The following is a 26,844-nucleotide window of genomic DNA, read 5'->3' as shown; positions in this document are numbered from 1 at the left end:
TCCTCGCCAATATCTTCCATCAGCAAGCGAGGGCCAATCATAGGGTTGCATTTCCCGTAATGTCCACTCTTGACGCTCTTAGTATACCGTGGTTCGCAGCTTGAATCTATCCAGAAGCTATACGACCTGTGCTGTCCTTGCATGCGAATCCACGCGTCCCGGGATCGGTCGTGCAACGCCAACAAAACATCAAGATGTCCATAGATCAGCGCTCCGGCCCGAGGCAAAACCTACATGCAAGGCTGTAGCACGACAGTCAGCTGGAGTTTTCACCGCTCTCGAGGCAAAGAGAACAGCTCGTTCATAATTCAATACTTTCAGCGACCCGGCTTGCTGTGTATCGGGACCATCCCTTGCCTTTGACCATACCGTGGTACTGGAAACAGCGCATGGTATCTGAGGTAGTGCCTGAACCCTTTCTCCGCATTTCTTGTCACCTCCTTAGAAACACTTACCTGCGTCTATGTGAGCACAGTACCCTCCGAGAATTCTTATCTGCCTCTAAGCTCTTTGCTCGAATTTCGGTTCACCCTTCCCGAACGCTTTCAAACACTTCTCCCCCAAGCCTTTGCGATAGATTTACAGATATGCCTCTCCAGAAGCTGCCACCCAATGGACCGATATCGGTGAGCGCTCCTTCGAGCCAGCGCCCACAATTACAGAATCGAAGAAGAACATTGCAGACGATCAGCGAACTGTCAGCCATCGACGGAGGCCTCCCAGACTTTGTGTCCTCAATCGGAATCGAGAACGTTCGGCGAGGGCATGAAAGCATTCCTGGGATAGGAAGAACAACTTCCAACACCATCGAAAGGCACAGTCTTCCACAGTGCCACTCGAGTCCTGATGTGCATCTGTCACGCCCAACAAGAACTAGAACGCCCGCCCACGCACAAGAAACGTACCGCTCGCAATCGATGCAAGGCTGTAGACCTATGCCAATAGCAATGGAGCAAGTGGAAGGTTGGAACGCTAAGAGGGAGCGAGCAAGGATACAACAGCTATCGGCATTCGCAGAAGCAAGGGTACAGCAAAGCATGTCGGATCAAGGCGTTGAAATTACAATGATAGCTGGTCGGCCGAGCCTAAATGGACGCCCCAAGTCTATGCGGCTTCCTGCCTGCCAGCAGATGCCGCTCAAGAGTAGCGAGTCCGACAGTTTTCTATTTGGACATGTCGAGCGACGTGCAAGCCTTACAAGCACCAACAACGCTAGTCAATACGACGCACGAAACGAAGCCCCCGAACGCGCAAGCACAGACTCCAGCTCGTATCAATCTCGCGATAGCGCCGTCAATCGCGCAAAGTCTTGTTCTTCCAATACTTCGTATACTTCTCAAGATGCGCCTCCTTTGCCAAATGGCGCGACTGCAGATATGAGTGGCTATTGCGCTGAGCTCATTTTGCAAAACCAGAATCTGGTGTCGTTTGGAGAATCGGCTAGGTCGAAGAACTTGAACCCTAATAGGTCAAGCCGCCCCTTGTCAATACATGCGGTTGGGATGAAGCATACGAGCGCGTCGCACCATCGATACGCGACTGCCCCGGATCTTCGCCAACTGCCAATGCAGCAGCCTCGTCAGATCAGTGCACAAAGGGCGCGCAACCAAGCTTTAGCAGCGCTCACAGCTGTGAACAGCCATTCTCGGACGAATTCAAAAACACAACATTCGACCTCTGCGTACAGCTCACCCCACCAGAATCGCCATGCCAGTCTAACATCTCATCCACCCAATGCCTCTGCAAACCGGAAGTCAGCGTCTCCACACCGGAACTCAGCACGCTACCATGCGCAATTCGAAGCTCAGCGCCGCATTACCTCACCTTCGCCAGCCCATTCCAACAATATGAATCATACTTCTCTACACCGGCAGTCTGACAGCTCGCGCCGTGTCAGCTTCGAGCAGCGGACTGTACCGAAGCGAGAGAGTTTGACGCAATGGAAGCAAGAGCGGGAAGAAGCCAAAGCAAGCACGTACACCGACCACAAGGCGAGGATGCAGGAACGCGTTAGGCGTGCGAATGAGCTAGAGGAAGAGAGAGAGAAAGAGCTCGTGTTGATGGGCAAGCGTGTCGGCAAAACTGAGAGTAGAAGCTGCTTCGGTGGGTTGTTCACTGTGCTGAGAGGCAAGAGCGGCTGAGCAGCGATGCCATAAGCGCATCACGGCTCTCCTTTTGCATTGACTCACAGAGCATCGACTCTGTTGACGGCACGTGTGCTGCCCTTGTCAAACCTTGCACATCTGCTTTCAGTGGTTGCACGAGGCTCGAGTGTTGTCGACTGACAAGTCATGTTCTTACAGTTTATTATACTGTATCGCTTTGCGTTCGCATCCACTTGGTATCAAATTGCACTTTTCTCACACCGACACGTCGATTCGGTGCTATCGCCCCACTGCAGTCTTTGCGCTCTATCACTATCATTGATAGCATACCGGTATACAAAGAAGTAATTAGTCGTAATAATAAGAAAGAAAAGGATTCACAAGTCCTGCTTCCTTCCCTTGGTCTGCCACCTTCCTTTGTGCAGTGTCCCGACCCTCGTCAGCGTACACGGCTAACTGGAGTTTTTCGCGAGCATCGATGCTGTGTGTGATGATCTTGCGGGAGAACACGACGACACATATGAGACAGGCGCTGAGACTGGACGGAGAGGATGGCCGCATCAAAGAAGCTTCGAATCTGCTGGAAAAGAGCGGAAGAAGTGAGCGAGAGTTGAATTTGTCTCCTGTGTGCGTTTCACCCACCGACTTGAGCACTTGGTACCGGGTTCGAGATGGATATTCTAAAGGTTCACAAATTGGACAGTGATACCAGATTCGAGACGAAGATTCTAAAGATTAACAAATTGGACAGTCGGGGAGCAGGGTTGGGAGCAGTCAGTATATCGAAAGAGAAGCGCGGATGCTATTCGAATATGGAAATCACGACTCTCCATCGCGATAGGATACACATAAGACAGCATGCGTATGTGTTCCACGTATTTCCTTCTATCCAACGCAGGCAGCACGCCGTGCCGCCGTGGGGTATATTGCATAATAAAACAACTCCATAGCCATGCTTGGGCCGGCGCATGCATGCTCGAAGCCAGAACAACGCGCTGGGTGCTCAGAGAGCCATGATGTTCTTGAGTGGCCGCAGTCCCATGAGTTCACTGTCAAAGTGCTCCACTGCTGGCGATAGATCTGCGAAACTCAGATCCTCTATCTCTGACCAGTCAAAGCGCCCGTTGCTCTTGATCAAATCGAGTTGCGTCTGCAGTGGTGCTAGCGACAAGGGTGCTCTCTTAGGTCGATGGGCTCGCATCTGAGGGTTACCCCCATAGCTTAGCTTAGCATTGGTGTTTGCGTCGCTGTGCTGGGAGATGCTGGTAAGAATTTCAGGTTGTTCGAAGTCATCTGTCAGCCACGCCAAGCTGAGCAGACTGTCGGTAGCAGCAGACAGTTTGCTCACTTCACGTCTCTCCATTGGCCGCATTGACGTAAAGAGATCCATCTGCTTTGCACCGAAAGCGTCGCTCTGGTTCCTCTGGCGCAACCAGCGGTTTTCGATTTGCAAGGCGTCGAGAAGGGACATCAGGCTTGCTGGTGCACTGCGCGAAGTGGGGTCTGCGGGTTCAGGTCCTGGCGTTGCAACAGCAGGGCCCTTCTCTGACTCCGCAGGTTCATTTTGCGCGGCATGCGCAAGCCTGTAATTCAGATCGTCGATCTCCTGTTTTTGGACCTTGTCTTGCTTCTGCAGCTGTTTGATGTCTGTCTGGGCTTTTTCGATCTCTTCTTGTAGGCGCTGTACGTCTTCACCCTTCGTTGTCGCGTCGCGGTTCTTAGCTGCGAGATGTTCGATCTCTAGTTCTTTGGTTTCGATGACCTGTTCGCGCTCGTGCAGTTTCAGAAGCGTTGCCTGGTGCTCGGCTGTGATCGACTGGAGTTTGGTAGCTGCTTCATCCACCTGTCTTCTGGTTGCCTCGACCTCCTTCGCCTTCTCGCTCCAAGGCGCAGGGCCGTGTTGGAACTCGAGATTGTCCTTGAGCAGCAAAGCGTACTCGTTCCAGCTGCTAAGTGATGGGAATACGCTGTCAAGCCTATTCATATGATCCTCCCAGTATGAAATCAAGAGGTGCTTGAGGTCCACAGGTTCCATGACGGTTCCGTCAGTGTCGATTGACCGACTCAGCACCTCCACAACGTTGTGCGTCCACTTGGCTGCATCGCGAGTAGCCCTACTCAGGTACTCCTCAGTCTCAACGACTGAACCAAGATCGCCATTGAACTGAGGATATAGCGCATCCCCTCTTCGGTCGCTGCATGTCTTTAGCAATTTGGCAGCAGCCAGCATGCCCTTGCTGCAGATTGCAGATGGCGCGGCGAAGCGCTCCAGAACGTGATGTGCTTCGTCTGCGAGTGTCTCGCTGGTAGACGCTAATGACCTTAGCATTGTGTTCATGGCTGAGCAGGTAGACTCGAGGTATGTCAGGCTTGCGGCGATAGAGCGAACTCGCAGCATCGTCTCGTCCTCTGGCCGTTCTGCCAAGGCTTTCTGGTGGGATACAAGAACGGCTTTGTATACTTCTGTCGAGCCACCAAAAGACTTTGCCATCTCGGAGAAGTTGACTCTATCGGCCTTGAGAGCCTCAAGTCCTTGGTCCAGATTCCTTTCGACAGCAACCAACTCAGCATGCGCGGGACCAAACGTCGCGAACTGTGGAAGTGTCGACACTGCCATTGCAGATGATATACGTTCGCTTCCGTTCTTGAGGCTTGTGAGGTAGTAGTTGGCCTCGATACAGAGCAGCTTTGAAGATGCTTCCTCGACACCATCTTTGTGCTTGGTGTGCTTATCTGCGTTTGACAACAGGTTCTTCAGCACCGTCGATTTGAAGGTGATGCGTTTCGCCGCGAAATAAGCCTGCATTGGCTCACTCCTGCCAAACTCTTGAGACTGTGTTTCACTCAAGATGTCCAGCATCTCAGTCGTCTGATCGGCCTTGAGTTGACGGAGCTCCGAGGTGATTTCCTTGCTTGTCGCATTGACCTCTGCGGCACGGAGACGCCTGTTGACGTCCATGACTTCGTTGATGCGGCCTGTTGTATCTCTGACCTGAGCTTCTGTCATCGTTTTCGAGGATTCGGCCTCTTTGATCTGCGCGAGTAACTCGGACACCAGGTCTCGAAACTTTGTGTTCGTTTCCTCGAGGTCCGAAATGATCACAGCTTGCTCGAGAGCACGTTCACCCAGCTGCTCAAGTTCAATTTCCTTGCCCTCAAACTCCGCCCGTAAGTCCTTGGTCTCCTCATCTTGCTGGTCTAGTAACTCTTCGTTCAGCTCTTTCAGGCTTTCCAGATCCGTTATCGTAAGTTCCTGGTCAGCAACTCTGCTCTCGAGTTCCTGAATCTTACTTGACATATCTTCCACGACATCCTCGAGCTCATTCCTGTCGTTGACCTGGGCTTTTAGGTGCTCTGCAATACTCTGAGCCTCAGCCAGCTGCTGCTGCAACTTCTCGTTCTCATGTTGTAAAGTCTCCATTTGAGAAACATCTTCTTCAAGCTCATCCATGCGAGCCTTGCTCTTGTGCGCTTCTTCTTCGGTGACCTCTTTCAAGAGCATCAAGGCATCGCGCAGACGATCGTTCTCGTGCTGTAGTCGGTAGTAGCCAGCTTGTTCCTTTTCTTCCTCGGACATGTCCGCGGTGAAAGCCTCTGCTTCCTCCCGAAGAATCTCCAGCTCGAGGTCCCGCTCTTCTACCCTCGCACGAAGCGCCTCCAGTTCACTTTCGTTTTGCTCAGCGCGCTCTTGCGCCATCTCCTTTTCAAGTAATGCATCTTCCAGATCGAACTCATGATCTTGTTCTGCTTTGACAAGACGCTCATTGTCGCTTTGAAGCGTCTTCAGCTGTTCCTTGGCATCCACAGACTCTTGGTGGAGCGTCTGGCACTTCGCCTGCAGCTTTTGTATGATCCCGTGGAATCGATCCCGCTCTACCTCGGCTTGTGACAGCTCTTTCAGACGCGCCTGGGCCTCTGAATGCTGCTTCTCCAGATGCTTGATCTTCGTCTGTAACGCATCGACATTGCTGTCTCTTGTAGAGGTCCTCAACGGGTTTTGTGTTTGTGTTTGTGGTTGGGGTTGGGGTTGTGAAGTCGAGTTGACTGATGCTGTACTTGGTCGCGAGGTGACCGAGGGTCGAGTGGGAGGTGGAGAGGGTGCTGCCGTGGAAGCACTGGCAACACTGGGCTTGCGCGCGGGACCTCGTAGCGGCGTTCGTGGAGCAGCAGGCGCGACGGATTGGCGCTTTGCGTGGCCAGGTGTCTTAGGTACAGCTGGAGGAGAGGTGACACTGGCAGGTCGAGTGGATGCGGGCCTGGGCGCAACGACGCTCGCAGGCCGTGATCGTGGGGTAGGTGCGGTGGGCTTGGGCTTTGGTGCCACTGCTTTTGGTGCTGGCTGCGAAAGGATCTGGAGAATGTCCGTTTCTTTTACAAAGAGGCCGTGTTGAGGTGGGCAGTCGAAATACCGCTCGCCGCGAACGGAGCCGTCGTTCTTCCCGGTGGGCTCTTGCAGATCAATGCCGAGCCAAGCACCCTCTGCGACGTGAATGGAGCCAACATATTTGACAAGACCCGTCCGGTGAGTGTTTGTCTCGATCTTCTGGCCGACTCTGAACTGTAACATGGTGTTGTGGCTGCCGCCAGGCGCAGTTGCGTGTTGACTCGGCAGCTTCGAGCTGTGTTGTGGAGAGTTGCAGGGGGACGCGTTTTTGAGGACACGGAGCTTGCTTTCACCGACTGGCGCGCGCTAAGTGCGGCATCGACCCGCCTGCCAGGAACAGGGGCCGTCAGTATCAACCAACTTCTCTATGCACCGTCTGTCATATTCGTGGTTTTCGTGCGCAGTTGCCTTGTCGATTCTTAGTGGCACGAGTTGATATTTCTCTAGCTAGTGGACGCGGCCGCAGGGTCACATGGCAGCCTCCAATTCCGCAATCCTTTGCTCAATGTCCGGAACAGCTCGCAACTGCAGCTCGATGTCCTCCTTCTCACTGTCGTCAGGTTAGCAACAGACCATCAAAAAGTCAAAGTCGCTAGACTTACTCTTCAAGCTCCAGCCTTCGCTCTGCATCCAACCTTGTGAACACGTACTTGCCCTGCCCGTCGAATTGCAAGATCTTCTCGTGATACTTCCATAGACTCCTCCTGTGCGACACAGTCATAAGTGTGATTCCAAGTCGCTTCGCCTCATCGTACATGACTCTCTCGATCTCTAATGTTACAGAGCTCGTGCACTCGTCCAGAATCGCGTACCGAGGCCGGTGGTAGAACAATCGCGCCATGGCCACGCGCTGTTGTAGACCACCGGAGAGCACATCGGTCCACTCTTGTTCAGCATCCCAGCCACCGGGACGATCAACTATGGATTCAATCTCCACGATGCTGAGGATGTTGTACAGGTCATCGTCTGCAACGCCCTTGTCGCGCATCTCGCGCAAGTTATCAGGGTAGATGATTTGCTGGCGCAATGTCCCGCGAGAAAGGTAAGGGCGCTGAGGGATATAGAAAATGTCTTCAAACGGTGGCTTTCGTACTGTGCCGCCATACACAGGCCACAAGCCCCCGAGAATGCGGAACAAGCTTGATTTGCCGCAGCCATTGGGACCGACAATCAGCAGGTGATCCCCGGGCTTTACAGTGAACGAGAGTTTGCGCACGAGTACATCGCCATTGGGTGATACGATGGGTACGTCAACAAATTCGATGTCTTCGCCCTCCGTCACTGTGCCACGACCACGTAGAACAGCTGCGTTTTCCTCTGTGTTGGCCGACGAGACTAACTTCTTCTCGAAGTGGCCAGCCTGAATGTCATCAATGACGTCCAGTAAGGTGGACACACGGGATGTGTAACCGGCAAGTTCAGTGATCTCCTTGTACGAGAACATGACACGGCCGAAGGCGTCGGAAGACATGAGCAGCATGCGGCGGTTGGTGACAAAGCTCTCCGTCCGATCACCCATATTACTCGAGTTCTGTCCAGGGACCTGGAAGAATACAGGCACACTGCAGAGCATAAGCCCCAATGCACCCCAAAAGTACTTGATCACAAAATCCTCCATTACACCGTGATACAGTCGTCTCCGCAGTATCCTGTTGACATGCTTGATGAGTGTGAAGTAGCCTTTATCCAGTGTATCTTTCTCTGCTTCGTGGCCGTGATACAGTGCCACTTCCTCGCTGTAGTCGATGAGCCTTGAATGCTGGAATCTGAATTCGCCCTCGAGCCTCGCCTCGTCTGCAACGTATTTTCCAAACGGTGGAGTGAGCGCGCGCATGACGTTCGCAGACAGCTGAACGAGCAAACTCATAAAGAAGAGACCTTCCCCTCCTACGCTCCGTGATAGGGAGTAGTTGTATACTATTATGTCGAGTACCGGCTTTGCAAGATTCGAGTAAAGTTCCGCAAGACTGTTTGCGAATTTAGCCACATCCACGGTGATGAGCTGATCGGCATTCTTGATTCGGTCATCGAGGGCTGATAGCGTGTAGAACGTCATTTGTGAAAGGTACTTGTTGTGGACGTAATTCGTGAGTCGTGTGCGGTACTGCAGGGACAATTTGCACTGATGGTAGGAGAGCTGCGCATGTCAGTTGTCCGGCCGTTACATATTGAGTATATAATCACGTACCATCGAGTTCGTGAAGGTTGCTGGGATGGCAACAGTCATCCACCACACAAGCCCTTTCAAAAACTCACTCCCTTTTCCCCGCACCAGACTGCTGACCAGCCTTCCGTCGAGCTCGGCAACATACAGGCTGATCATGGTCCGCAGCACCAAGAAGATGCTGTGACTGATGATCAGTCTGAACTCCTTACTCCGCCATCCTGGTATGCATATCTTAAGCAGCCGCAAGAGGTTTTTGAAGAACTCGCGATTTAGCTCGACCTTCTTCCGACCTGTCGCTTCACCTTCACTTGGCCCTGTCCCCGTCTTTCGCTGTGCTTCACGCCTTATCGAAGCGGCTTTCTGTTCGGCGATGGCGTTGCGAACGCGGTTGATGAGGGCGACAAAGAGGGTGAGGTACACAGCGCGTGAGATGCGCGTGCGGTTTTGGAGGTAGATGGACGTAAAGTCGTTGATGAGCGATTTGATCGAAGCGTTGGATAACCTTTTCTTCGACCAAGGTTTCGACAGGACTGCCATGACTACCGTGGGAGAGTCATTCGTGGTAGGGCAAGCGTGTCAAACGTCACCATATACTCGCTAATCGTGCTGCGTTGAGCGATGGAGTAGGTGAGCAGAATGCTTGTAGCGGTGGCCTGGCAAAGAGGATTTTTTAGAAGTCACTTCGCGTATGCGCCTTACATGTGAGCCTTGTGATTGAAGCAAGACGGGGTGATGTGTGACCATAGAGCTTGCGTCGCGACATGTGAACAAGAGCCTCGGCTTTCCCCACGATACGCTAGATCAGTTATGGTAAAGCGCCAAGTCTTCCAGCTTGTGATCGTTTCCTAAACTCGACCAGACAAGTAACATGTAAATCTCGACCTTTTGATGACCTTGGAGTTACCTTTTGACTTCCAGTTTTTCTGTCTGTCTGTCTGTCTGTCTGTCTGCCTGCCTGTAGGTGTCCCACTCTGAGAGAGTCGGACTCCACATAGGGGCTAAAGGAGGCTTACATGACCCCACCATGGCCCGCCAGTCGCGTGCCTTCAAAGTACATCCTGAGCAGCAACCCAGCTCTGCGTGTTTCCCAATACAAACCATCACTGTTTGTTGGTATCAACCCGGGAAGATCTTGTTTTGCGCTGTGCTGGAGCTCTCAGTGCTAAGGGCGCCCTTGATAGGGCTCGCGTTCGGTTTTCATCTGATCTTTTCGCTGTCGCTGTGTTTTCATGGGACGACAAAACTAAGAGCTAGGTGATCGTTGTTTGTGAAGATCTCGCCTTGTTAGGCGTCCAGGAACACAGTGCTCAAGACAGGGTCTCGTAACAGCCACAACTCAAAGCTAGGCGATGCATTTGGTGGGGCTGCTGACATGCAGCCCCCCATGCAATAACTTCCCACCTTAAAATGGTATCGGTGCCTCTCTCTGTGATGATGGTGTCTTCCTTCATCGCCTCGAAAGCTAATCATCAAAGCTGACAGTATGGCGACTTACGCTGTCCAGGGTTCAATCGAAGACGACATATATCTTGGCTTCTGGAATAACAGGTCTTTCAACAGGGTACAAGGAGCAACCCTGACCTTGGATCGCGAACGTGGAGGGTTACTCATTGCGTTTCTGGCGTTGTTCGTAAGCACAAGCGGCCGCAGCTTCTGGAAAACCACTCGGTGCTTTCTGCACTTCATATGCTCCTCACGAGAAGGCTCCGATGGCATTCAGATTCAGCGGCAGGCCATACTACGAAACACGCCATTGCCACTTGATGCAGCTTTCGAATTCATTGGAATTTGTCGTGCATGGTTTCGGCGGGGAGATGCTGTACTCCGAAGAACTCTTTATCTTGCATCTTTAGCCTTGCTATTGGCTATCACATTCATCGTCGCCGGTATGTGACACTTTTGTTCGCAGTTGGTCTTTCTGCTTTCTGCACATGGATGCTAAACATCGACAAGGTATCTTCTCTTCGAGAGTGTCCAACGGCTTAGCAAACGAGACACTCATCATTGGAAGAGAATGCAACATGGATCTTCCTGGGCGCTCGTACACGGACGACTGGACAAATGAGCAATATATATCTCCTTTTCTGAATCGGAAGGCCGCCGAACACCTGGCATACGCCCTGCAATGCTATCAAGAACAGGAGTCGTCTCAGTCAGACAGCTGCAAAGTGTTGACAGTTCCAAGCTTGCCATATGTCCTGGACAACAATGCTTCGTGCCCTTTCGCAGCAGAAATGTGCAAAATGCCCTTCGGCAATCTTATGTTCGACACTGGAGCACTTGATAGCTACAAGGATTTTGGGCTCAACAAAGGCCCACCTGTAACACTTCAGATAAAGGAGCATTGCGCCCCGTTGACTACTAGCGGCTATACGAGTAACTACGTTGATCCAGACCGGTCTAATATTAATTTCACCAGGTACCATTTTGGAGCCGCATTCAAGCAGAATTACTCTTTCGAGGTCGCTGTCAACGCGACAACAGGACGCTTGGATACTGTAGGCGATTACCAAGTTTTGTAAGTCAGCACATGTGCCCAAGAGCAGACAACTCGTTTCTTTTCACATTTTCTTTTTGTCTGACTTGTGCTGATTATTCGACGTAGTCCAGTGCAACAGCTTTCCAAATCTACACCCTACATACCTCAACTCGCTGCACCAGGAGCCAAGACACTAACGACCTTATTCTTTCTGGTGTCATCAAGTATCATGTATTTGAACCAAACACAAGACCCATGGTTCTCTGCAACTACGAAATTGTCTTACCCAAACAGCACTGTTGAATGGTACATACCAGATGAGCCGGCCACCGTCTTGGGCTGCGTGTCAGATCGCATCTACTGCAACCCTAGAGTCCCCTCTTCGATTGGTTGCATCAACTTATTCACTTCTACGGAAGATGACTTCCGAAGAGCATGGCCTGATGCACGAGATCGATTGGCGCTTCGCCCACTGTCGGTTTCTATTCAACAGGCTGGTGCTGCAGGCTTGAGTCCATACTTTCAAGCTAAAAGTGTGCCGACACTACTGTCAAGGCAGACCTTGCTCCCTATTTCCGGGTCGTTTTCAAGATTCACAACGGTCCAAACGAAAGCATTGCCTCCCACCCAGTGGCAGAAAGAGATAGAATACCTCGGTCAAACTACGTTGGCTGCAATGCAACATTTCATCGTCGATTATGCACGAGGAGCCTGGCTTGGAGGAGGCTCATCCTGCGACAAGGAGCCTTGCCGCAGGTCGTGTTACAGCCAGGTATGCCGTATACAACACACTTTTCCAAAGCCATATGCTGACGGTGAACCCTACAGAAAGTCCGAAGCTCGAGACATTACTCATTCAGCATTCTCGGTGTAGGCCTTATACTCGCAATAGGCGGGACTTTCATGGTTGCAGCAATGCTTCTGGAGCCGATACTTGCAGGTTTGTTTAAGCTGCGGTGGTTTCGAAGAAACGCAAGGTTGTCTTACGCCTATGCGGAATGGCAGGCTGGTTCGACACTCCAACTTCAACGACTAGCGCATGAGAGCTTGGGCTTGGGCAGTTGGTCAAACGCAACAGGGTCAGTGCCTGTCACAGCGCCGGGAGACGCGCTCGCTGTACTCGACGCAAGTGATCGTGGCCACCCGCGTCTTGTATCTCCTTCGACCGAGCTGGCAAAAGTCGACTATGCCGAAGAGTCTATCGGGAAGAGACCATCGACCGGCTACGCAAAGGTCTCGAGCACTGAGCAATTCTGATCACTCAGTTGGGTCTCAGTCCGGAAAATTGCGAATGACTTGGCCTCATCGTCGTTCAGCATTGGACTCAGGTTCAATTTACAGTGTTTGTTCTACAGCGCTGTTCAGACTTCTCCGCTATCCGTCTCCGCTATCCGTCTCCGCTATCCGTATCTTTTTCCATATCCTTTGCCTTCTTCTTCATACCTTCCTCCCTCTGCAACTCGCTCGCCCATATCAAGTCACCAGTGATTACGCCTCGGATTGTGCCAACCCAGTTCAGCAAGTAAACAATGACCACAAGCATATAAAATGCAGCTGTCAAGCTTCTGAAGGTTGGCGAATCCATCGACTAGCCCAACTGCAGCCAAGCCGTCACCAACGTGACAGTCGGGAGTACCATATTCCACCAGGTCAGCGTGTACGAGAATTGCTCCTTAACAAAGACATCAATGACGCCGGCAACCGTGAGTCAGAGTTTAAAATAGTCGAATCCGAGTAGAAGCAGATGGAGAAGCAGCCTCGAGTAGTCGATCCCAGGGCCAGTCTGCTGATCCCAAAATGTGGCACTAGTAGCCTGCAATTTGTACTGTGGGAAGTATTGCATGACCGCAGTTCCCAGAATCTGAAATGCAGAGCTCAACTGTCCGCCTGCACCCATCAAGGTCAACAGTCATGCTCTTTGCGCGAATGGATTCAACCATGCAGCCAACAGATGATGGAAGAACAGCGTATACAGAATGATGCGCATGAATAGCGCAATCCCGACTACGAAGTAGCCGACTACAATCATAGGTACCGCGAGTCTCACGCTTATCTCGGCGGCGTTGTTCGCACTGTTTCCGGCTTCGACGTCCGCGGTTGCCAGCCCAACGGTGCCATGAACAGTACAGGCGTCATGCTTCGGTTCATTTGGTTTCCGGTATAGATGCAAGTCACAATGACCACGACACCAGTCGCGAACATCCAGAACATGCCAATCCACCAGGGCACGTACGCGACCAGCGTAAACGCATGACCGCCCCATGCTGTTGTAGAGACCTGAGTGGCGGTCAACGCAGAGATGGTCAACAGGACGATTGGCGGGATGGCGTACGCTTCGGAAGTCAATGGAGTCTACATCATAGTTGTGGACGTCAGCGGCCTGCTACGCATTGGTGTGCGTGAAGGCCCGAGCCCGATCCGATGATTCTTCTTGATACGTAGTGACAAACGATTCGTCGTCTCCACAGGAGGCGATAGAGGCACATGCGCAGCAGTTTCTAGTTAGATGTGTTCATGTTCGCATCAAGGGAATGTCAGGCATCGAAACGCAACGAAGTGCTGGGCACGTGCTGATAGTCTTTTGCTATAGTCCGGCTCAAACCAAGGACCGCCCAAGCCGTGAAGCGCTCACGACTCGTGAAACCTTCCTCGATGGTGTCTGGAAAAAAAACCCAGACAGATGTCAGCATGTCCGCCATATCCTCTAGACTCTGACTAGGTGCTGTGAAAACCTGTCTTTGGTGCTTCCTGCATGCATGCATTTGGAGACTTTCGAACCGCTGGTGGATACAAGTCCTCCGAGTCCCCCAGCTTCGGAGAAAAAAGGCTTCTGCATCCAAGACACGTTGCTCGGTTGCGCAGACACAGGGGCCCTGCTTCCACTTGCAAATTGCAGAACCGTCTCCAAGCATGGATACCAGCTTAGGGCCGCAGCTCCCTCCAACGGTCTGGCCATTGTGGCGAGCTGCTGATCTTGTCACCAACCCCTACACAGTACCGTACTCAACGAACCTCACCTTCGTCATCGCAGCACGATATGTTTCTGACGAACCCGACTTTCCACCCCAAATCACCAGGCTCTGGCAACTTCTAGAACCCGGCAAATCTTCTACGTCTTTTCCTGCATATGAAAACAGCTTCACCGGGTGTTCTTGACGTCTCCTGCTGCATTGATTCTTTTCGCTCCACATCACAAAGAAATACGCATATAATATCGGATCACCGAAGCTGCCTGTCGAAAGACATCACAATTCCATGTTGTCGCAGGGCGTAGCGTCTTCATTAAGGGTTGCACAGAGAAAAAGACATGTGTGAGCAACGGATCGGCGGTTCTGCAAAGCAAATGCTAGCATCAGTCGAGTCATCCTCTACACTTGAATCAGAAAGATTGCGAACTCGGTGCGATGTTATTCTATTGACTCGAGGTCGAGAATGCTCCTTCCTTGATCACTGGCAATGTGGTCATCTGCAGGATTGATTGACAGACATCAGGGTTCTCTGAAACGCTGTAGCACATTTTTGATATCTAGTTCTTCACATACAAATCAACGTACTCGTCAACGTCCATGTTGTCAATGGTCTTGGCATCCTGCGCCAACGAAACGAGCTTGTCAACGTGCTCAGCCGGGTAGTGGGGGCCAAGATGCCTCTTGTACTTGGCCAGGATCTCAGGCTTAGCCTCTTCACGGCGCAGACGGTGGCCGAGAGGAGCCTCGACAACCTCCTCTTCAAGGACGGTGCCGTCCTTCAGGGTGACGGTAAGTGCGTTGGAGATGGTGCGCTTCTCAGGGTCGTGGTAGTCCTTGGTGAACTGCGGGTCCTCGACACAGCTGATCTTCTGGCGCAGGGATTCGACGAGGGCGGATTGAGCGGCTTCGCTGTCATCGGGGTAGTCGGTGGCTTCAAGACGGTTGAATACAAACATGGTGGAGACCATGTACTGGACGCAGTGGTCACGGTCGGCAAAGTTCTCCATGGGCTTGAACTGCTTGTCGATGATACGGATGCAGGCCTCGTGGGTGCGGTTGACGACGTGCTCGATGTCCTCGGCAGACTTGCCCATAGCCTTGAGCTTCTTGTTCAGGCGCTGAGCAGCCTCGACAGCGGTCTGAGAGTGGAATTCGGCTGTTGGTCGTTAGCCACTTTGTCGAAAGGTTGAGTACAACTATAATGCTTACCAGGGTAGGAGACCTTGAAAAGGACATTCTCCATGACGTAGCTGCCGTACGGGCGCTGGAACTGGAAGGGCTTGCCGCCAAAGTTGACGTCGTAGAAGCCCCAAGTGGGCGCCGACAGAACGGTGGGCAGACCCTGCTCGCCCTTGAGCACCTTCAAGACGAGGTTCACAGCCGTCTGGCAAGCATCACCAGCAGCCCACGACTTGCGCGACATGGTGTTGGGGCTGTGCCTGTATGTGCGCATAGACTGGCCGTCGACAAAGGCCTGCGAAACAGCGTCACGAGTCTGGCCCTCGGTGAGGCCCATCATCTTTGAGACGACTGCGGTCGAGGCGAGCTTGACGAGGATGACGTGGTCCAGACCGACCTTGTTGAAGGAGTTCTCCAGAGCCATGCAGCCCTGAATCTCGTGGGCCCTGATCATGGCCTCGAGAACATCGCGAACCTTGAAGATCTTGCCGTTACCGAGGTTGCCTCCGTTCTTGTTTGTGCGGTTGATCCAGTCAGCGGTCGCGAGGATGGCGCCCAGGTTGTCTGAAGGGTGACCCCACTCAGCAGCGAGCCAGCAGTCGTTGAAGTCCAACCATCTGATCATAGCACCAATGTTGAAGGCGCCGTTGATGGGGTCAAGCTGGTAGTTTGTACCAGGGACCTTTGTGCCGTTGGGGACGACAGTGCCCTCAACGGTAGGACCGAGGATCTTCCTGCATTGCTCGAACTGCAGGCCCTCGAGACCACAGCCTAGCGTGTCAACAAACACCCAGCGCGCTGTGTCGTACTAGAAAGTCTTCATGTCAGTTCAAGCTCGACTTTGGCAGTCCATTGGCCATACCGCGAGCTCAGAGTCGATGGACACGTTGTGAACATAGTTGGCGATGTCCTTGATCTCGGGGTCGTACTCGCGCTTGCCGCTGACGGGCGGTGCGGCGCTCTTGAGGGAGGCCATGGTGGAGAAAGAGCTTGCAGCTGCTGCGCGGGGAGCAATTGAGGTTGTGGGGGCAGCTCGGAGAGCAATTGGCCTGACAGCTCGGCTGATGACGCTGGATCGCTGGCGAAGCGTGCGTGAAGCGGTGCTGCACAGATTGCGACTGAAGGCCGACATGGTCAGTTTGGCTTCTTGAGCTCAAGGACCACAATGCAGCTTGAGAAGGGAGTGTCGTACTGGGCGCAGATTGAGAAGCCTTGGACTCTGAGGAAGTAAAGCAGAGGAGCGACGCTCGGCTTCTGAAATTCGGGAAGAGGGATGCGCTTACGCCGTCCTCAACCGAGGCTGCAGTTTTGACGTGTCAGCGGTCGATACATGCATGCGGCACAGCGGCGCGCATTGTGGACGCTAGAGGAGGCTCAAGCAGCAGCGTCATGTTTGAGTATCTTTGTTTACAATGTGAGAGCAGCTTTTCGTCTTTTTGATAGCACGCGATCATGGGTGTCGGGCCTCTTCAACCTCTTCAACCTCATCATCCCTACCCCGCCTTAACCCGCCCTCCCGCACCCCATCAAGGCACGGACGTCTTGTCCTTGGTATAGCCGAGCCTCACGGTTCTCTTGGGCACCTGGCCGAGTACCGCCGAATGCTCTGTCGCCCGTCGAGGTGTTTGTTGTTGTAGCAAACATCGTATGTGTGCCATCTCAGCCATGAAAGTGTTTACTGTTGTACCAAACATCGTATGTGTGCCATCTCAGCCATCTCAGGGTTTATTGTTGTATCCAACATCGTATGTATGCCATCTCAGCCATCTCAGGGTTTATTGTTGTATCAAACATCGTATATATGCCATCTCAGCCATCTCGCCAACTCACACGGTCTTCTTGTTGGGACCCACACTCCCTCTGAGCTTGCCAAGCTTGAAGACGTAGGTAAAGTACCAGTCGAAGATCTTCGTTGGCATCCACTTCCACCCAAACCACACGATCCAGCTCATCTTGCCTTCCCAGATTTCCCTCTGTCTACCAAACCAGCCATCTCCACGCAGCACCTGGTTCACACAGCTGCTTGCATACTGCTTCGTGTCCATGCCCAGCTGCTGGCTGTGTGTCAGCCTTCGCTCGTACTCGGGTGCAAGCGGCTGCATGTACGAGCCTGGTGGCAGCTCGCGGTGTGTTCGTGCAATGTTCGACTTGACTCCACCCGTGATGACGTTGACGACGCGCACGCCCAGCGGTGCAAGCTCGACGCGCAGCGTGTTTGTGTACGAGTGCAGAGCAGCTTTCGAGGCGTTGTATGGCGCGCCCCAGACGTACGGTAGGATGCCTGCCACGGAGCCAGTCTGGACTATGGTGCCCTTTGCTTCGATCAGGAGCGGGGTGAACTCCCTGCACATGTGCATCACAGCGAAGACGTTCGCCTCGAAAAGCTCGTGCAACTCGTCCGTGTCGTAGTCGAGCGCGGGGACTACGTAGTTGCGCCCCGCATTGTTGTAGAGGATGTCGAGCTTGCCGTTGGTTATCTCGGTGACGCGCTTGCGGAGCTCTCGTATCGAATCGATACTCGTGAGCTCCAGCGAGAGGAACGTGATGTTCTGGTGCGGCGACGTGTACTTGGAGGGGTCGCGAACCGTACCCAGCACCTGGAAGCCTTTCTCAGCGAATTCCAACGCAAGGAAGTGACTGTTCCATGTTAGATGTGACTTTCGTGCTCACACAATCGACCTACCCAATGCCTCCAGGGGTACACCCCGTGATCAGCGCAGACTTCTGCCTCTCTTGCTGAGCCATTGCGAACGCTGTGGGGAGTTATCAGCAAGCCTCGTTCACTTGGATCACTTTCTTCGAAGCTGGAGCTGGGGCACGGGCTACCTACCTCGGTTGCTCTTGCCCCACTGCCAATTGCCTCTGACGTCTGATCTGCTCCGCTCCTGCTTTCTAACTTGTCGTTTCGGCGCCGGCAATCCGATGGCAGTCTCCAAAGTTTCAAGTGCTATGGAGCTCATCCCTCAGCTAGAACGTCTTGTGTTCTCAGCTCCTGTTCAGAACCCTCCTCTCCCACGTTAACAGCTCTATCGTTATCAAAACCGTCTTCATCAAGAACAGAGCGCATCAATCACGGAACATCTTCAACATGCCTCCAGCAATATGGATACAGAACAACATTCCTGTTCTGCTGCGTCCCTCGCTGCTCCTCTTGACCTCTGTCTATCGTGCGTACATGCAGCACTTGCAACGGTCGAAATCGTCCTGACGACGCACAGACTTTTTCATGACCCTCTTTGAAGTCATCTTCGTGGAGCGCAGGCCGTTCACACTTTTCAGCATCACAAAACTCCGCTACAAGTCCTTCGCGCGTCTCTGGACCAAGAATGGCGAAGCCATGTCGATTGACATGCCCGGGCCGCTTACGGAGCTTCTCTCGACTTGCGAAGGCGTAGTTCTCGACATAGGCCCTGGCTCAGGCGAGATACTGTCTCGCTTCAACCCAGACCTGATCACGGCCATGTACGGCGCGGAGCCTGCCGAGGATCTCCACCAAGGCCTTTTGAGGAACGCGCAGAAGAAGGGATTCAGCGACAAGTATCACGCGCTACTGTGCGGTGGAGAGCCTGAGAGTTTGATCCCCGCACTGTACAAGAGTGGTATTCTAGAAACCGCTGGCAGGGCTGGATTGGCTTCGGATGGTGTCTTTGACGAAATCTGCTGCGTGAGGGTGTTGTGCGGCGTGCCTCATGCGCAGGAGACTATCAATGGCCTGTACAGCCTGCTCAAGCCTGGTGGCCGCATGATCATATGCGAACACGTCGCCAATCCGTGGAGGACCGAGGGTCGTGTGCTGGCACGCTTCATGCAATTCGTTTACACACGGCTCGGATGGCCGTTCTTCATGGGCGGCTGTGAGCTGCAAAGACACACGCCGGACTACCTCAAGAAGGCAGGCGAGTGGGACAAGATTGATTTGAAGTACTACGGGCCGAAGGACGTGATTCCGTTCGTTGTAGGGGAGCTGGTTAAGAAAGGCGGCAAGTCGTACGCCGAGGTGGTCAAAGAGTAGAGGTAGCCAGGATGGAGCCTTTGTATCCAAACCACATGAACACCATCTCCTTTGTGTTGAAGCTATATGATCGCAATCACGTATGTCAAAGCTACCAAGACAGCACCCTTGTGTTGAGGCTATATGATCGCAATCACGTATGTCAAAGCTACTAAGACAGTTACTTTTATAAAGCTATATGATTACAATCACGTACATGTCAAAGCTACTAAGACAGTTACCCTTGTAAAGCTATATGATTACAATCACGTATGTTAAAGCTACTAAGACAGTTACTTTTATAAAGCTATATGATTACAATCACGTACATGTCAAAGCTACTAAGACAGTTACCCTTGTAAAGCTATATGATTACAATCACGTATGTTAAAGCTACTAAAGACTATTACCCTTATTCATCCCCCGGTGCCGCAAGAGACTCGCCCCTGAAGCTCCAAGAGACGGGCCAGTGCGGTCTCCTGGGGCAGAAGAGTAGGATGAGAATCTGTCGTACATGGTACGTGTGTTGCTACAGCAAAGGTGGCACGCAGAAAGGAACCAGATGTGGCAGTGCGTGCTCCTTCTCCTCGGGAAGAAGGAGGTGAGGGCCGAGGGTGTTCTTGGGTGCAGCGCTTGATGCAGAGTCAAGTGCGTGCACACTGCAGGCATGTCCAGCACGACCAGGGCAGGGGCCAGGATCAGCTCCCTCCCTCTACTGGACTCGGATCGGTGAACAGGGCAAGGACAGGAACGCCAAAGTTGCCCCATGGAGCAGGTAGCGATGATTTGTCGGAGGTTGTGTCCGAGGCGTTGCAGAGGGGATGCGGGACGGTGGAGGGCATGTGATCACGCGTCCGAGCGCGGTAGGGTAGGCGCAGAGCTCCCAGGGTCCAGCGACGGCTCCTCGACGGCTCCTCGACGGCTCCTCGACGACAGCCATTGCGCACCATGGAGCACGTGAACGAGTGCAGCGGCTATGCGCTCGGCGCTGTGGGTGCGGTGACGCTCTGCTTGCTGTATCTGCTGCTGCGGACAGACGCAGAGGCGCCGGTGCCGTACCGTGTCGCGCCGCCCGCGCAGGCACAGCCGGGATGGAGGGGCGTGGTCCTCCAGGAGCCCACGCTGAAGGTACGAGGCGCACAGAGACCCTCCCTCCCCATCTTCCTTTGGATGCTGACGCTGATGCTGATGCTGATGCTGATGCGGCCAGGTCTCGGGCTCGGCGCTCATCCAATGCTACGCGCCCGCGACGGGTGAAGCTCTCGGGCACGTCCACCCGTCCACAGCAGCAGGCATCGACCGCGCCATCGCCAGAGCAAAGGCGGCGCAGGTGCCGTGGGCGCGCACAACCTTCGCCGAGCGCAGACGCGTTCTCCGCACGATGCTCCGCTTCTTGCTCGAGAACCAGGCGACGATTGCGCGCGTGGCGTGTCTGGACTCGGGCAAGACCATGGTCGACGCCGCGCTGGGCGAGATCCTGGTGACGGCGGAGAAGCTGCGCTGGACCATCCGCCACGGCGAGGAGAGCCTGCAGAACGAGCGCCGCCCCACCAACCTGCTCATGGCGTACAAGTGGAACGAGGTCGTGTACCAGCCGCTGGGCGTCGTCGCCGCCTGCGTGTCTTGGAACTACGTCTTCCACAATCTGCTCTCGCCCATCATCGCCTCCATCTTCGCCGGCAATGCCATCGTCGTCAAGGGCTCCGAGGCCACCGCCTGGTCGTCGTCGTACTTTGCCTCCATCGCCACCCGCGCCCTCGAGGTGTGCGGCCACTCGCCCGACATTGTTCAGTCGCTCGTCTGCTGGCCTCACGTCGCCGACCACCTGACCTCGCACCCGGACATCGCCCACATCACCTTCATCGGCTCGCGCCCCGTCGCCCACCTCGTCTGCGCATCGGCCGCCAGAGCCCTGACGCCTGTGTGTGTCGAGCTCGGCGGCAAAGACCCGGCCATCGTGCTCGACGACCTGTCCGACGGCGACTTCAGGCGCGTCGCCAGCATCCTCATGCGCGGCACCTTCCAGTCCGCCGGCCAGAACTGCATCGGCATCGAGCGCGTCGTCGCCCTACCCAACGTCCACGACCGTCTTATCGACCATCTCACCCCCAAGATCCGCGCCCTGAAGCCCGGCTCCATCCTCACCGCCTCGCCGGACACGCCCGTCGACGTAGGCGCCTCGATATCTTCCGCCGGCTTCGACAACCTCGAGGCCCTGATCCAAGACGCCGTCGACCACGGCGCACGCCTCCTCGCCGGCGGCAAGCGCTACACACACCCAGACCACCCGAGCGGCCACTACTTTACGCCCACCTTCCTCGCTGACGTGACGCCGGACATGAAGATAGCGCAGACGGAGCTCTTCGCCCCCGTCTTCCTGCTCATGCGCGCCACCTCGGTCACCAACGCCATCGAGATCGCAAACAGCACCGTCTACGCGCTGGGCGCCAGCGTCTACGGCACGGCGACAGCCGACCTCGAGCGCGTCGTGCGCGACGTGCACGCCGGCATGGTGGCCGTCAACGACTTTGCCGTCACCTACATGGTGCAGCTCCCCTTTGGCGGCGTCAAGGGCAGCGGCTACGGTCGCTTTGCGGGCAAAGAGGGTCTGCGCAGCCTGTGCAACCAGAAGGCTGTCACGCGCGATCGCTGGCCCGGCGTCAAGACGAGCATCCCGCCGCCCATGGACATTCCGCTGCGAGGCAGCGGGGCTGGAGAGAGGGCGTGGAGCATGGCGCAGGGCATTGTGTGGTTGGGGTATGCCCCAGACTGGAGGGGGAAGCTGAGGGGCTTGAGGGGTGTCGTGGGGATGTAGCCAATGACGTCTTGAAACGCTACTCTAGATTCACGTACCTGTACCTAAAGTCGTATCTTTTCTCTTGTATCTTTTTTGTATATGTGTCAGTATCAATATCTGTATATGTATCCGTATCAGTGTCTGTATGTGTATCCGTATCAGTATCTGCATGTATCTGGTATCATAATGCATAACAAATCACACCCGTTGCGAGTCTACACCGTCTCGATATAGCGCCTCACCTCCCAATCGGTAACGGCCTCGTCCCACAGCCTAATCTCATGCTGCCTCGTCCCGCCAAAATGGTCCACAAACGCATCGCCAAACACCTCCCTCGCCACGCTGTCCTCGCGCATAAACTTGTCCGTCGCCTCCTTGAGGCTCTTGGCCAGGCGCTCGCCTTTGTCGGCCGCGCCGCCGACGTCCTCGCCTTTGCCGAGCGGGGGGATGGTGATGGCCATCTTCTTCTCGATGCCGCGCCAGCCCAGGGCGAGGATGGCGGCCAGGACAAAGTGCGGGTTGGTGTCGGCGCCGGGGACGCGGACCTCGAAGCGCGTGGCTTTTGGGCTGGCCGTGGGCGGCGCTATCAGTCGGATCGAGGCGGCGCGGTGCTCGAGCCCCCACGAGACGGTCACGGGGGCCCAGAAGTTCTCGACCAGCCGCTTGTACGAGTTGACGTTGGGCGCGAGGATGGGCATCATGTCCGGCAGGCCGTCGATGAGGCCGGCGAGGAAATGCCGGCCCAGGTCGCTGAGGTGCCGGATGTCGGCGTAGGGCGCGTTGGTGTCCTCTTCGTCGCGCGCAAACAGGTTCTTGCCGGCCTGGTCGACTAGGGAAACGTGCATGTGCCCGCTGTTGCCCGGCAGGCCCTCGCGCGGCTTGGCCATGAAGCAGGGCGTGATGCCGTACTGGGAGCCGAGCGACTTGACGACGAGCTTGAAGAGCGAGGCCTTGTCTGCCATGGCGCTGATTTCGCCGAATTGGAGGGCCTGTTGGACCTTGCTGTCAGTGGATGGGTGCGAGGGCGACACGAGGCATGCTTACCGCTTCAAACACACCCGGCCCAGACTCGGTGTGCCATCCCTCGATGCCGCAGTTGAAGCGCTCACAGGCGTCGAAGATGCCGTAGAAGTAGTCCTGGTTGTGCACGGTGCGTGTGATGCTGTAGCCAAACATGCCCTCTGTGAGACTGGGCAGCGCGTTCACGGGGTTGTTTCTCAAGAAGGTGGCGGTGCCGCTCGAGTTGCGCTCGGGTCCGTCGTGTGTCTGCGGGGCCCTGAACTGGTAGAACTCGTACTCGGCGCCGGCCATGGCGCCGTAGCCGCTGTGCCTGAGCTTGTCGACGGTGCGCCTCAGGAGGCTTCGGGGGCATGCGTACAGGGAGTCGTGCGTGTCCGGGTCGTGGAAGGAGACGAGGAAGAAGGGCACGTTGTTCTCCCAGGGAATGCGGCGGAACGAAGACAGGTCCGGGATGGCGATCAGGTCGCGGTAGCCGTTCTCCTTGTTGGACACGCCGAGCTCGCGGAAGTAGGTCTGGTCGTGCATGTCCCAGCCAAAGACGACGCTGCAGAAGCCGAAGCCGTCGCTGGCAATGGACAGGAACTTCTTCTTGGCCATGAGCTTTCCGCGCAGCATGCCGTCGACGTCGATGCCGGCCACCTTGACGGCGACATCGTCCTTGAGGAGCTCGGGCAGAGACTCGACCGTCACGGGCTTGTCCGCGGCCATGGTGTCGGTGGGTGTAGGGAGAGGTGGAGACGGTGCTGTTCAAGAGGGCCGGTGGTGTCAAGACCAACAACCAAAACCCCGAGACCAGTGACCTAGAGATGAACGAGCTGGAGAACAAGACCAACAAGCAGTGGCTTAGAGATGAACGACCTACTGTGCAAAGAATAAGACCAACAGACCAACAGACCAACAGACCAACAGCCAAAGACAGCGCCGCCAGGTTTTCCACTGCAGACGTGCACGCGATAGCCGCGATAGCTGAGCGGAGGCATGGCGGGGCGAATGACGTGGGGGGGGGGGCGCATCTGCGGCTGCAAGTGGAAGGGAGTGCAAGAGCAAGTGGAGGTGGAAGTGGCGCGACGCTTTGCAGCCTGCAGGTATATAGCAGCGCATGCCTGCGCAGACACGCTTCACACACGCACACACAATCACATCTCACCCACCTACACATACACACACACACACACACACACACACACACACCAGTACATGTCCACACTCTTCCATACACTCCAAAGCGACAATCGTGATGCCCTCCGACCTCGCTGTTGTGATGCCGTGGCGGGGTATCCTCGGTCTCGCTCTCTGTGCCACACCATGCTCTCCCTTACGCAGCTGTGACAAGGCCTTGTAGCTGCGCTCGCGCACAGAGCCACGCTTCTCGACGGCCTCGGACGCTCTCACCGCTGACCGCTCTGCCCTGTGTGCTGTCACCTGTGACGCTTTCATCCCTGAGCTGCGCGCCTTCCTTCGCCGACATGACGGACATGACATGGTCCCTTATCGTCCACTATCTATCAGCCCACGCCGACTTCGCTACGGGTCCCTTCAGGCTCACCGACCCGTCACCCCCCGATAACTCCCTATACACCGTGACTGACGCTCCAAACGCCGCCCCCATTCTCTCCACAACCTCCACAACCTCCACAACCACCTCCGTAGTCACAGGTACGCGACTCCGAGCGTTGGTGCTGCGCTGGCACACCTTCCCCGTTGATAAACCGACATGACGCTTCTGCCATGTTCATATTAGTCATATGAACCATCGTGACCATAAAACTTCAAACTTCGCCTCTAACGCCCCGGCAGAACTCTGATACCACCCCTCTACCCCTCCCACTTCAACTTTGAGATTCTGCAGATTCAACATGGGCCGTCTTGAAGGAAAGAACGCTATCGTCACCGGCGCTGCTGGGTAAGTGCCGTCATCTTGCGTGTTGCTGGAGCTCTGCACTTTCTGCCTCGCCAATGGCCAACCGACACAAAATCTGAAAGAGAAGCTTGAGAATGGGGCGTTCGGAGCCAGGGAAAGAGAAAGAGAAAGTGAAAGAGCTGGGAAATGAACCTATCCACTCATGACGACTGTGTCCTGAACGGCTACTAACACCGCGTAGCGGCATCGGACTGGAGACATCGATCCTTTTTGCACGTGAGGGCGCCAATGTCCTCCTCTCTGACATCTCCGGCCCAGCACTGGAAAAGGCCCTGGCCAAGCTCCGCGAAGTAGTCCCGGCCGCCAAAGACCTCAAGGTCGAGACCAAGATCTGCGATGTCTCCAAGGAAAGTGACATCGAGGCCATGATCGCACACGTTGACGCCTGGGGCGGCCTAGACATCATCTTCAACAACGCCGGCATAATGCACGCCGACGACGACGACGCCGTCAACACACCAGAGAAGATCTGGGATCTGACCCAGGCCATCAACGTCAAGGGTGTATGGTTCGGCAGCAAGCACGCCGTTCTGAGCTTCCGCAAGCACGGAAAGAAGAAGGCCAGCGTCATCAACACTGCCAGCGTCGTCGGTCTCGTCGGCTCCGCCACACCCCAGCTGGCGTACACAGCAAGCAAGGGCGCTGTTCTGGCACTGACGAGGGAATTGGCCATGGTGCACGCCAGGGAGGGCTACAGGTTCAACTCGCTGTGCCCCGCGCCATTGAAGTACGTCTATTCAAGCATCCCAATAACCGCCCCATACTAACCACCACAGCACGCCTCTCCTGCAGGACTGGCTCGGTGACGATGCAGAGAAGCGCCACCGCCGCGAAGTCCACTTCCCCACCGGCCGCTTCGGTGAAGCTATCGAGCAGGCCCAAGCCGTTCTCTTCCTCGCCAGCGACGAGAGCAGCTTCGTCAACGGCACCGACTTTGTCGTCGACGGCGGCATGACCAAGTGCTACACAACGCCCACCGGCCCGCCCACCGCAGCGCCGCAGAACAACGCCCGGTAAACGCGCTCACTCAGCCGCCGGGACTTTCTTTTTTCTTTCAGCAACATAGAACAGGGCTTTCTTCTTCTTTTGCTCAGTGCGAGCTTGCCGTGGGATCTGCAGGGCGCGACACGTCTTGGACAAACGAACGTAATGACTAGAATATAGAATAACACGCTTTCTAACAATGGCTTCATGTCTCGCGTGTCGTGTTTGCAACCAAGAACCCCGTCTAAACAGACGCTACACCTTGGACCCGGTCGTCCAACACGTTCCTGCAAATGGAGGATTTTTTCCCCCAGGATGGCTACGTATATAGCTACAGACACCCATCCGCTTCATATCCTCGACCTCGCGAACACCACTTCTGGAACTAATACACACCGCATCCCCTTGCAGAGTCTGTGCGCACATGCGAATCACTGCCGGCCATCGCCTGCGGACTACTATCAGCATGTGCACTACCTGTCAGGTCGGTTTCTTAACTAAGAAAGTCGCCGAGAAGTTCAGACACCGACATCGTCTTTGGCCTGTCGTGACGTACCACGGCAGCAGCCGAGTGTCGAGTCGTGTTTGGTTTGGTTTGGCTCGTTTTGCGCACGAGGCATCGCGCTCAGCTGTGAAGATTCAGGAATCGTCGGGCTAGACGGACCACATACCTGTCGCACACCACAGCAAGAATCCCGAAGGCTGTCAAGTGGAAGACGATCCTTGTTCAGATCCTCCTTCGAGCAGTGAAACCTCAAACACTTTGCGCTCGGCCCGGGGTGACTACGCTTTGCTTTCCAAACCGAGCTTGCCAAAGTCTCGCATTCTCCGAAGCTTGTGTGGGTTGT

The 26,844-nt window shown here is 54.8% G+C and overlaps 10 protein-coding genes across 10 annotated transcripts, besides 8 other annotated features; 5 read left to right on the top strand and 5 right to left on the bottom strand.

The window, feature by feature from the left end:
* Positions 1-1,847: 1,847 nt before the first annotated feature.
* EKO05_0006520 (uncharacterized protein) lies at positions 1,848-2,141 on the top strand (the record flags this gene model as incomplete). Its single annotated transcript, XM_038946139.2, has 1 exon — positions 1,848-2,141. One exon carries the CDS (start codon positions 1,848-1,850, stop codon positions 2,139-2,141), a length of 294 nt encoding a protein of 97 aa, XP_038798015.2.
* Positions 2,021-2,051: a tandem repeat.
* Positions 2,142-3,108: 967 nt separating the features above from the next.
* On the bottom strand, positions 3,109-6,672 carry EKO05_0006519 (uncharacterized protein; the record flags this gene model as incomplete). The annotated part of the gene is made up of 1 exon (XM_038946138.1): positions 3,109-6,672. One exon carries the CDS (start codon positions 6,670-6,672, stop codon positions 3,109-3,111), a length of 3,564 nt encoding a protein of 1,187 aa, XP_038798014.1.
* Positions 6,103-6,137: a tandem repeat.
* Positions 6,673-6,957: 285 nt separating the features above from the next.
* On the bottom strand, positions 6,958-9,193 carry EKO05_0006518 (ATP-binding cassette long-chain fatty acid transporter pxa2; the record flags this gene model as incomplete). The annotated part of the gene is made up of 3 exons (XM_038940516.1): positions 6,958-7,039; positions 7,092-8,626; positions 8,678-9,193. 3 exons carry the CDS (start codon positions 9,191-9,193, stop codon positions 6,958-6,960), a joined length of 2,133 nt encoding a protein of 710 aa, XP_038798013.1.
* A 385-nt stretch (positions 9,194-9,578) lies between these two features.
* Positions 9,579-9,606: a tandem repeat.
* A 533-nt stretch (positions 9,607-10,139) lies between these two features.
* On the top strand, positions 10,140-12,392 carry EKO05_0006517 (uncharacterized protein; the record flags this gene model as incomplete). Its single annotated transcript, XM_038940342.1, has 4 exons — positions 10,140-10,542; positions 10,610-11,174; positions 11,262-11,907; positions 11,964-12,392. The coding sequence occupies 4 exons, from the start codon at positions 10,140-10,142 to the stop codon at positions 12,390-12,392; spliced, it is 2,043 nt and encodes a 680-aa protein (XP_038798012.1).
* A 113-nt stretch (positions 12,393-12,505) lies between these two features.
* Positions 12,506-12,559: a tandem repeat.
* Positions 12,560-14,661: 2,102 nt separating this feature from the next.
* EKO05_0006516 (2-methylcitrate dehydratase) lies at positions 14,662-16,415 on the bottom strand (the record flags this gene model as incomplete). Its single annotated transcript, XM_038940256.1, has 3 exons — positions 14,662-15,260; positions 15,314-16,091; positions 16,146-16,415. The coding sequence occupies 3 exons, from the start codon at positions 16,413-16,415 to the stop codon at positions 14,662-14,664; spliced, it is 1,647 nt and encodes a 548-aa protein (XP_038798011.1).
* Positions 16,416-17,109: 694 nt separating this feature from the next.
* EKO05_0006515 (Acylglycerone-phosphate reductase) lies at positions 17,110-18,028 on the bottom strand (the record flags this gene model as incomplete). The annotated part of the gene is made up of 2 exons (XM_038940310.2): positions 17,110-17,920; positions 17,967-18,028. 2 exons carry the CDS (start codon positions 18,026-18,028, stop codon positions 17,110-17,112), a joined length of 873 nt encoding a protein of 290 aa, XP_038798010.2.
* Positions 18,029-18,371: 343 nt separating this feature from the next.
* On the top strand, positions 18,372-19,295 carry EKO05_0006514 (uncharacterized protein; the record flags this gene model as incomplete). Its single annotated transcript, XM_038940569.1, has 2 exons — positions 18,372-18,450; positions 18,502-19,295. The coding sequence occupies 2 exons, from the start codon at positions 18,372-18,374 to the stop codon at positions 19,293-19,295; spliced, it is 873 nt and encodes a 290-aa protein (XP_038798009.1).
* Positions 19,296-20,222: 927 nt separating this feature from the next.
* EKO05_0006513 (Meiotic Sister-Chromatid recombination aldehyde dehydrogenase) lies at positions 20,223-22,089 on the top strand (the record flags this gene model as incomplete). The annotated part of the gene is made up of 2 exons (XM_038940278.1): positions 20,223-20,402; positions 20,485-22,089. The coding sequence occupies 2 exons, from the start codon at positions 20,223-20,225 to the stop codon at positions 22,087-22,089; spliced, it is 1,785 nt and encodes a 594-aa protein (XP_038798008.1).
* Positions 20,444-20,478: a tandem repeat.
* Positions 22,090-22,123: 34 nt separating the features above from the next.
* Positions 22,124-22,254: a tandem repeat.
* A 32-nt stretch (positions 22,255-22,286) lies between these two features.
* Positions 22,287-23,799, bottom strand: EKO05_0006512 (Glutamine synthetase; the record flags this gene model as incomplete). The annotated part of the gene is made up of 2 exons (XM_038940392.1): positions 22,287-23,060; positions 23,116-23,799. 2 exons carry the CDS (start codon positions 23,797-23,799, stop codon positions 22,287-22,289), a joined length of 1,458 nt encoding a protein of 485 aa, XP_038798007.1.
* A 167-nt stretch (positions 23,800-23,966) lies between these two features.
* Positions 23,967-24,008: a tandem repeat.
* A 236-nt stretch (positions 24,009-24,244) lies between these two features.
* Positions 24,245-24,282: a tandem repeat.
* Positions 24,283-24,947: 665 nt separating this feature from the next.
* Positions 24,948-26,029, top strand: EKO05_0006511 (uncharacterized protein; the record flags this gene model as incomplete). The annotated part of the gene is made up of 3 exons (XM_038940512.1): positions 24,948-24,994; positions 25,194-25,739; positions 25,789-26,029. 3 exons carry the CDS (start codon positions 24,948-24,950, stop codon positions 26,027-26,029), a joined length of 834 nt encoding a protein of 277 aa, XP_038798006.1.
* Between the last annotated feature and the right edge of the window lie 815 nt (positions 26,030-26,844).

The sequence above is a fragment of the Ascochyta rabiei genome, chromosome 10 (genome assembly GCF_004011695.2).
Source record: "Ascochyta rabiei chromosome 10, complete sequence".
NCBI lineage: Eukaryota > Fungi > Ascomycota > Dothideomycetes > Pleosporales > Didymellaceae > Ascochyta > Ascochyta rabiei.
Note: the sequence above shows the minus strand (reverse complement) of the source record. Positions and strands in the feature narration are given on the sequence as shown.